The sequence below is a fragment of the Podarcis vaucheri genome (genome assembly GCF_965113315.1).
Source record: "Podarcis vaucheri genome assembly, chromosome: 1".
Lineage (NCBI taxonomy): Eukaryota > Metazoa > Chordata > Lepidosauria > Squamata > Lacertidae > Podarcis > Podarcis vaucheri.
This window is the reverse complement of record NC_138759.1, coordinates 91,779,623-91,790,082: the sequence shown is the minus strand read 5'-3', so window position 1 is coordinate 91,790,082 and position 10,460 is coordinate 91,779,623. Positions and strand designations below refer to the sequence as shown.

At 41.5% G+C, this 10,460-nt stretch overlaps 1 protein-coding gene across 3 annotated transcripts in view; it reads left to right on the top strand.

Moving 5' to 3' along the window:
- The first annotated feature begins 317 nt into the window (after positions 1 to 317).
- Positions 318 to 10,460, top strand: part of CNTNAP5 (contactin associated protein family member 5) — a 301,511-nt gene continuing 291,368 nt past the window's right edge. For all 3 annotated transcript variants that reach the window (XR_014223512.1, XM_082238142.1, XM_082238141.1), the window contains exon 1: positions 318 to 704. Coding sequence is in view for 1 of the 3 variants with exons in the window: in XM_082238141.1 (XP_082094267.1) it covers positions 623 to 704 (82 nt within the window). In the remaining 2 variants the exon portion in view is untranslated. The remainder of the gene's footprint in view (positions 705 to 10,460) is intronic.

The window sequence follows — 10,460 nt, the reverse complement described above, 5'->3', positions numbered from 1 at the left end:
TGCAGACAGGGCCACACAGAGATTTGCAAATCGCCCCCCCCCCCGCCTTTCCTCCGTTCCATCCCCACCTTCATTTGGGTGCTATCCTTCTCCCCCACCCCGCGCCGTCGCGGCTGATACACTAGCTAGCCCCCCTAACTAAGAGTGAGTGAGAGAGAAAGATGCTCTGGGCAGCCAAGTTCCCCTGTAACTCCGACGCTTATCATCAGGGCTTGATAATAGTAATGAGAAAGGATCCTCCCTAGCAGGCGGGAGGTGTGACGGGGAGGAGGAGGCTGAGCAGGAGGTGGAGTGAGCGCGCACGGCTCCTCGCGCCTATAAGGAGCTGTTCAGCTCCAGGCTGGCTGAATCCCTATCGCAGCTCCTGGAGGTGGATTTCAGGACCTGCCTTTTGGCGTTGAGGCGCAGTTGCTTTCTCTCTGTGTGTCTCTTTGGACCTGCTGCTGCTGCTGCTGCTGCTTTCGAGAAGATCTGGGTAAGGAGGGGGCAGAGGTGTCTTTCGCATTCTCCCTCTCCGGCGTCTTCCAAAAGGGTGCCTGGATGCCGGATGGAGTAAGGGAGCCAAGGCACAGCAGCCACTCTCTGAAATTGGAGATTACGCAGGCAGAGACGGCACGAGAAAATGGATCCTATCCCCCAACTCTTCAGCGTTTTGACTTTGCTGCTGTTCAGCTTCTGGCATCTTGGATTAGCAGCTACCAACTGTAAGTATCAAAGGAAGCCCTGTGTCTCGCAGCCACCCGGTGCTTACACAACATTTGACGGGGAGGTCTGGAGCGGGGGGATGCTCTTTGGAGTAGTAGTGGGAGGGGAGGGAAAGAGAGAGAGAGAGAGCGAGAGCGCAAGGTGCGTGGCTCCCGCGTCTAAAGTTCGCTTAAGTGCATTCCCTGCAAATCGGCCTCTCTGTATCACTGAGGAACTAAGGTGATGGGGGCCTTCCATCCTGGAATGGCAGGAAATCTGCACATCCTTTCCCCTCTGCAATAGATATATGTGCCTCGGGCTTCTTTTTTTAAAAAGTGCCTCCCCTACCTCCCCCTGCTACTTGCATTTAAACTGCTGTTTATTTATACTCCTGCGTTAAGATTTCCTTTTTTCATGCGGCTGATGATATCAAGGAAATGCCTTTAGTCACCTCGGTTGCCTTCTCCTGCTGAGTGTTTAACGATTCATAACTACACGCCCCTGCTTGCCAAACTAGATTGTGCCCCACTTAATTCTGTGTAACCCTACCTTCATGGAACGACCTCTCCATCCCTTACTGGAATCCTTTTGGGTTTGGTTTGTTTTGAGGGTTTTTTAGGCAGAGCATGGGAAAATATCTAAACCATCCTAACTGCATCTTGCTGCTTCACCTATCAGTCCTGGTGTCTATTTTCCCCACGCCAGGGCAGATTAACTATATTTTGGAATGTAGAAAGACAGATCTTGACACAGCATGGCATTTAGACTTAGGAAGCCCATGTGACTGAACGAGTCCATAACATGAAGGGGTTGGTGTGGATTTTAAAAGAAAGAAAGAAAAACAACAGTGGTGCAAATCTGATGATAGGACTAAGACACTGGTACTTTTTATACATTTTTGCTTTTAAAAGCTGTTTGGCATACAGTTTGGCTCCTTGTGTCCTCCATTTGATAAGAAATCCCCATAACATCTTTCCTCCCCATGCACCCCCCTCAGCTTAAGTGTTGTGGGGGTATTGACCCCCTTTTGGTGTTGTACAAGGCATTAGGAGACAATTATTGTGATAAGATGTTTTGTGAAGTGCAGTGTCACTGCAAAAGGGAGAAACAGGGAGGCAAGCATGGATATATACCTTTCTTCAGATTCAGCCTTGGCGCTTTTGCCATGATGATCGTTTAGCATGACTGTGGATAGCTAACCATGCAATTAACATGCTGAGTCCCATTGAGCTAAATGGGCATCAATCCCCTGGAAGTCTGCTGAGAATAGTAGCCCAAGAGTGTCATATATGCCAATGTTTTGCTTTAGAAGATGAAGGCAACAGGAGGATACAGTGGCAGTGTTTAAAATTCAGGATTTAAATGGAATTGTTCAGAAAACACTGCTAGGTATGAGTTAGTTTGTGCAAGTGCTTCTATGCCAGGGGAAATGACAGAGGTCATATCTGTCCATTGAAGTAGCCGAGGATCCAAACTGTACTCCAGGAATTACTCTAGAACATGAAACCTGTTTTTAAAGAGATGCATTTTGCTAGACTGTTTTTAAAAAATGTTGCTTGGCTGTGTGTTGTTCCCTGGATGCAATTTATAGGAGTTTAAAATGGTGGGGATATATTTAAAACAAATGACATTCTTCATGCAGTGATGGGAGAGAACTAGCTGTTTCTCAAGTTCTAATGGGCTTGTGAACACTAGAGGTCACTCTTGCCTTTTTGATTCCATACCTTAAAAGCTGGTGGGGGGTGGGGGCATTAAAAGAAGGATATTTCACACATCTACACAAGTGAAGAAATAGAAGGCTTTAAATACAGAGGAAAAAGCAAATGCAGTAAGCATTGTGAATTGGTATCAGCCTTCCCAGTGGATGTGCCTTCAGGTTTGATTTTAATAAATAAAAAAATGAAGCAGGAAGTAAAGTTTTTCCTTGTTCCAATCACATTTGGTTAATATGGTTTGATAATGTTCAGGAATGCCAAAAGAAAGTGGATTTAAGCAAGCAGACTTGCTATCACCAAGCTGGTAATAAAGTTAATCCGTAACTTTTAAAAGGATACTCTGCTTTAATGAGTTTTACAATTTCATGGGTGACACTTTTAATTTCCCAGTGCCAATGAACATTCACATTGAACACACAAATTTCTCCCTATATATTTGGGATTCAATCTTTATAAAGCACAATAATTGACTATTTTCAATCTTTATAAAGCACAATAATTGACTATTTTACTACACTGTACAGTTTTTACTTAGTCACTGAGCAATGAATTAGACTGGATGTTCTTTCCCAGGAGCTCAGTTAAAGATTCTTCCATGAAGCACCAAGAGTTGCATGTTTCTTTTGTTTCCTAATGGTTTGAGAGCATGAACAAATGCTGCAGTGAAATTCACTTCAGCCATTAGGAAAAGTTTTCACTGTTCAGTAAGACAGGCCTTGGCATGTTGGTCAAAACCCAGAACTGAAATCAGACAGCTATAGCAAATTTAAATCACTTTTAAAAAATTATTTCCTTTAAAATATCTGAATCACCACCCTTTGTAAGTTTTCTTCAGACGTTAACATAATTGGTGATACTTCCCTGCCCCCAGTATTTAGGAATATGTACTAGATTAGATCCAGAACTGCCATTCTGCAAATGGAAAGACTCTTTATTTTTACCAAATAGACTCTGTTCCAATGGAGGTTCCCACTAAATGGAGGTGAGAGCACTGTCTCACTGTTCTTAAAGGTTCCCAACCCTCTGGAACAGATTTTGGATGGCAGTGGAGGCTGAAAGGGCAATGACGGGTTTGTGAAAATTGCCTTTCCATCAACAACAGGGTAATTATTTCAGTGGAACTCTGCTCAGAGGAAATTTGGACTCAACCCAGTAATTATAGTACTGCTAATTTTTCTTGGGGTTTAGCTTAACGGTCATGCACAAAATTAAGTTAGGAGTGGGTGACACTGGCTTGGTGGCTTTACAACAAATGCTATGCCTGTTTGCTTGGCGGTAAGTTTCATTGTGTTCACTGGAGCTTGCCCATGAGTGCAGCCACAAATGATGTGGCTATAAGTCTAGTTTCAGCAGTGCCACAGGAAGAGGACACAGCCCACAAAGAAAGATGCCAAATTTGATTACCCAGAGCTGAACTTTTAATGCACAAATTAACAGTTGCGGTAAGAGTGTGAATTTGTGCCCTGCAAATCTGAGATGCTTTAAGCTTTGCTTCAGTAATTGATTGAAACCCTAGTCAGCTCCAAATGGATAGCAGCAATTTCCATGGAACAAAAAAACCTCCACTTCCATGAATGCAGTATACGTCCCAATACTATAATAAATGATAACATCCATATCAAAACTGCCATCAATTTATCTGTTCTCTGTCAATCATACTAGTTTATAGTAGCAATCAATTAGAACAGTCCAGTTTCCCAAAGCACAAATTGGAACTGGAAGTCAAGTTCTCTTGCTGGAGAAACTGAACTCTAGTCAGTGTAGAAACAGAGAATTGCAGGATTGAAAGGATCAGAAGGAGGTCACTCAGATCCAGCCTTTGCACTAAGGCAGGATTTACCAGACTCCTACTAGATTAGCCCCATGTCAATCCAGATCATAATGTACCCTAGGCAAGGTGTTTGAAAACAGAGGTTCTTGCAGAATAAGGAATAGCTTTAACAAAATCCCTGGGGATTCCTTCCTTTTCTCTTATGTATTTCTGCATGGCTGACATTCAGCGTAAGATTACTATTTTCTTATTTCTTGTTAGCACATGGCAGTATTCCCACACTCTTTGTATTTTCGTAATTGAATCATGAAAGTGTGCCTGCGGTTATTTTCTTGATGAGGATATACAAGATTGCTAAGAAAACATCTCAAGAAATATTGTAATTCCAGCTACAGGATCTGAGGTCAGGGTCAATGGATATTCTTACAGACATTAAAGTTACTTCATTCTAATATAGTTCCAGAAATACCTCAAGGCTGGTTTCATAACAACACTTTATTAGATTAAATAACTACAGTAGCAGTGAAATTCCTCCCCAGGATACTAATTACTGGGAAATAGATACAACACACACACACGTAATTGCAATATCATATATGCAATGAACAGCACTTTAATCCAAGTGAATATAAAGGTAAGCTTGCAAGAAGAAACCCTGGGAAAGTTCTCTGAGTTTTTGTCCTCATTCAGTGCTTTTCACAGTTGCCATTATACACACATGCTCCTCTTTTAGTATTTAGTAGACTATCCTGTGATTATTTGGGGGGAGGGGATTATGGTTGTTTTTTAAGTGAACAACGATGTTTGTGTGTGTTGATTTACACATGCACACAATGGGTTGTATCCAACTAAATCAATGGACTTACTTTAGTCATCTCTATTGAATTCAGTGGGTTTACTCAAAGTATGACTTACCTGGATATATTCCATAGTTTATTTTGTACACTCTTAGGTATCTGCTTAGTCTGAACAAATTAAAATAATATATGAGAGGAAGAAATCTCAGGCTCCATAGGACAGTAAAATAACAGTGAGTGACCAAACTGCGGGAGGCAGTGGAAGACAGGAGTGCCTGGCGTGCTCTGGTCCATGGGATCAAGAAGAGTCGGACACGACTAAACGACTAAACAACAAAAAGTGAGCAGAAACCAGGGGGCAACTGAGTTGAATCTTCTTCTGCTATGCCCCCTAAATCTGCTCTGGAGAGTCAGCAGAACTCCCAGAACAGGTTTAGCTGGCATATGGGAGCAAGAGAGGGACTTATACTGTCAAAATGGAGGAGAAGTTGGGAGGGGTTGTGTATTGCAGAAACTACTAGGATTGTATATCAGAGCAGATGATGCAGCAGGAGGAAACAATTGGTCCATCCATATAGAACTATAGATTCTCTTCCCCTTACTGTGGCTCTGTTGTTCCCTGGAAATGGTAGACTGAGGAAGATTTCAAACTATTAACTTTTATTGGATCAAAGGGTCATATATGATACTACAATATATCTGACAGTGTGGAATACTGCTGAAATGATAACAGACAGATTCAGGACCAGTTCAGCTGGCATTTTTCTGTTTATGAAAATTTGGCCTCATTTTCTTCAAAAGATCTCAACACTGATATTCCATTTTAACTGGAATGATAATCTTGTGACACCTTGTAACGTGTTTCCTAAATTGCACAGTTATTATGTATTGATCTCACAGTTTCTGCAATAAATTAAGGAGATATCCAAGTAGGAGGCAAATAGGTTTATTGTATTAAAAACAATCCAGCATTCTCTCTGCCATTAAAGTGATGGCAGCAGTAACTTCTCCACGGAGAAAGTCTTTTACAACCATCTGTGTGCTTAGGAGTTCTCTTTTTGAACAAAATAGTTTTTTTTTAGCTTTGGTTTAGGATTATTTCATTTGTACATTGTCTCCAACTAAGGAAGTCCTGAAGTGATTTACAATAAAAATAAAATACAATAATAGAATCATTAGACATGATTAAAAGCAGATTTCACAATGCAGTCGTATCACTGGTGCTGCCAAAATGCCTTGGAAAACAGAAATGTCCTTGCTTGGTGCCAACATGATGACAAGGTTGGTGACAGGCAGGCCTGTCTGGGGAGAGCATTCCATAAATTCTTTGGAGGAGGGGTAACTACTGAAAAGGCCCATTTTCTTATTGCCCCCTTTTGGACCTCTCACAAAGGTGGCATGCAGAGAAGGGCCTCAGATGATGAAATCAGGGTCCAGGAAGGTCTGAAAGGGGAAAGTTTGTCCTTTGGCTATAGGGGTTTTGAGCTGCATAAGGCTTTAAAGGTTAAAACCAGCATTTTGAATTGGGTACAGGAGAAGCCAGTACTGTCAGACCTTAGCAGCCTTTTGTTCATGCCTTGTTGTTCTAATTAGCAGTCTACGTAAGCTTTCACGATACCTGGATGTCTAATGGACACCAGTTTAGTACTTAAACAAGACATTTTGCTTTCTGAGATAAAGAATGAGATAGCTTCCCTTGTACAAAGCTGACCAGACTTGCATCTTACTTTAATACTAGCAATGAGATTGCCTAATGGTAAGGCTGGCCTTGCACCATTTGTCTTCCGTTGTGGTCGCATCACATTAAATCTCCCTACACACACACCCACACCCACACACACACCAGACTTCACAAATCCCAATTCAAAATGTATTTCCTTCCTAACCATTGACCAGTTGTGATTCCAAAGTGTGCAAACTGGATCTGATCTAGAGACCAATGTGGGGATCTGGGCAGGGGTTCACTCTGGAATCCATGCATTGCTGGATCCCTGCTCTCTTAAGGATTTGCACAAGTTGGTCTGTGGGATGCCTGTCTGTGTTCTTCAACAAGTGATTTGAGCTGACTAAGACTGCCTGTCTAGGATGTTTCTGTCACCACATGGGTTGAAATAGACCTTGCAGTTCCCACTGGGAGCATTGAGACTTGATGGCATGCTGTTGCTCTCAAGTGAAATTTTAGATACATTTTACATCTTTTACATTCAATTCCCCCTAAGACTCTAAAGGAGAATTAAGTCTACAATATGTCACCACTGCCTATTGCTTCCAGTGGAACTTACTTGCTCAGGGCTCTCAATGTGCTCCCTAGCCACTCTTAGGTGACTGAAATTCCATTTTTTATAAAGTGGGATGATAGTCTATCACATGCATGAGCATTATAGATGCATTCAGTAGAATATGGCCTAAAGTGACTGTGGCTTGATCTTTATGGTATTTGAGTAATTCATATTTCTATATAACAACCAAATTTGACAAGATCCAGGAGGCTAATGTTTTTGTCTATATTTAAAAGCAACTGCAGAGAACCACAAATGGGCCACTGCAACAACACTGTGTTTTAACCCCAGAGATGTCCCAAGATTAGACTTGTATCTGTAATTATAGCATTGAGAAGTAGTGCTTCTGTGGATCTTTCCAGTTTGACTTGTTACTCGGGACCAAATGAGATCTGTTAAAGACAAAGGTCTATTGCTTCCCATTTAGTGGTAGTGGCACTTACCCTGTGGAACGCCCTCCCATCAGATGCCAAAGAGATAAACAACTATCTGACGTTTAGAAGACATCTGAAGGCAGCTCTGTTTAGGGAAGGTTTTAATGACTGAGGTTTTAATGTATTTTTAATCTTTGTTGGAAGCCACCCAGAGTGGCTGGGGAAACCCAGCCAGATGGGTGGGGTACAAATAATAAATTATTATTATTATATTTACTAATCTAAAGATAGCTATAATGTCTTCCCCTTTTTCAGGCACGGCATTTGTAGCCATAGCAGCTCCTACAGGGTGGATTAAGACTGCCAAATTGTAGGGAAATATACCCAAAGGTTTTTGTGCAAGGCACCTTCATTTGTTTTTAAGCGAAGGAATTTTCTGCCGTAAGCGAAAACAATTTGCAAGCATGGTGCCCCTTTCTGAGAGGACGAAGCCCACCAAGTTTCAGAATGAGAGCTGTATTAGTTCTTCTACAAGGGCAGGCATTTAACATGTTTGGGTACAGACAGTAGGAATCATTGGGACGGAGTGTTGAAAAAAGAGCATGGATCCTCAGGAGAGAATGGGGTGTGGAAAATCTCACCTCCATCAAGGATCCTGTTACCCCAAGAGTTATTGATCCCCTCATCGGTTATTTGGCCATGCTACTAATTACTGTAAATGTGCCTAAAAATGTAACTCTAGCTTGTGGGTTTACATCCATGGACAACAGCAGGGAGAAAACAACGCCTCTATCATGTTGGAATTGGTGGTCCTCCTCATAATACATTTTTTACTCATTTAATATAAATAGTTTTTGTTTCTCTGATACTTCTCTCAAACTGGAACTTACTTTGAAATGTTATTTTAGGCAAACTCAACACCCCCTCTAGTGGGTATGGATGTACATATGGTGTTATGGAAGTGCGTTATCTGTTCATAGCGTAACGCCCCTCAGAGTAAAACAAAATTATCCATTGTGTTTTCCCTTCTATAGATTGTTTTTATTTTTGGAGATATTTTGGAGATATTTTTGACACTTTTGACACTTGGTTGTAATCTGAGAAAAGTTCAGCCATCCTTCTTCATAAACAAGGAATCCAGACTGGAAACTTCTGTTTACAAGTAAGCACTGATGTATGCGAAGCTTTTTCTTTCTTTCTAACGAGAGCAATCCACCCACACATATCTCAGTTCACTAAGATCTCCATTGTTTAAGGAGCAGTAGTTTGTGATTTGTTATGATTGTTGTCATAAAAATAGAATAGATCTGTGCACACATGTGATGCCCATTTACTTAAACATTGATGCTGTGGGAAGATATTTTACAGAAGAGGTACCCAATGTGGTGCTCTGCAACTCCCATTAGACTCTGAAAATATTGGTCAATGGGCAGGGATGATGGGAGTCATCCGAACATCTGGGGAGCAATATGTTGACTACCCCTAGTTTAGATTTGATTTCTTTTTTTAAAGAGCTGAGCAGAGAACAGAACCTCTGGGGAATCTTAGAAAGCATAATCCTGGGAAGCATTGTTATAATTCATACTATTCTCTTCATAGGGTAAATTTTATCTGGCCATAATCCAGTGTACTGTCAAACACACTACAATCTCACTGAAATGAGTGCGGGGTTTAAGCATGCATACCATTGCCCTAGAATGTGACCAACCTGTTCCCACATTTTGGTTCATGGGAGAGCAAATATGATTCCACACACATCAATGATGAATCAATGTATATAAGCTTGTTTTATTATCCCATGAATAGCCTGGTGAGATCTCCTTCGTGTAACTGTGTAATGTCTGAAAACAATAAGCATAATTTTTGAAAGTAACACATAATAGGTTTTTTTCCTTGATGTAGCTCTAGTAATATGTGAAAGTTCCTAAATTATTTAAATAGGAAAACAATGATGCCTTTGTAAAAAAAGAAAAGCAAAAAGCCATGCAGTCTGAGTTTGGTAGACTGAGAGAAACAATAAACTAAACTTCCTTCCTCCCAAGTTGAGGGGAAGTGACCTATCTAAGCTTGGCAGGACAGTTTACTCTATATGACATTAACTCATTCATGTGTTAATTGGACTTAAGCACCTTGGTTATATGAAGTTGGTTGTTCTACAACATGCCCTATTTTGGCCAATAGGCTTAAGGGAGCAAGTTCCCAATAAAAGGTGGCCCTGCCATGAATTCTTCCTTCTATGTCTTTCCAGAAATCTGCACCCGACCCCACCCCATGAGCAGAATGGGCTTTTCCAGTTACTACTTGTGAATGAGTAGAGCAGGGTCAGCAAACTTTTTTAGCAGCGGGCCGGTCCACTATCCCTCAGATCTTGTGGGGGGCCGGACTATATTTTTTTTAGGGGGGGGGAAATGAACGAATTCCAATGCCCCACAAATACATTTTAAAGAAAAGGACACATTCTACTCATGTAAAAACACGCTGATTCCTGGACCGTCCGCGGGCTGGATTTAGAAGGCAATTGGGCCGGATCTGGTTCCTGGGCGTTAGTTTGCCTACCCATGGAGTAGACTTTTTTCAGTGCACACAGAGTGACTTCTGATTGTACCTTTTATCCCATTTATTTCACTGCTCTTAATTTGATTGGCTGTGGTAGTTTACTTTTTATTTGGCTGTTTTGGTTCATTTAGTGCAGGCAGTTAAGTGGTTTGGAGCATAGACGGCTCTGAGGACAGGGGGACACTTCACCAATCACCTCCTATTTCTGGTCAGCTTGGCGGGCTGCTTAGTTACATTCTCTCAGGACTTATAATGTGCCACCTCCTGGAAGTTGAACATCTGTC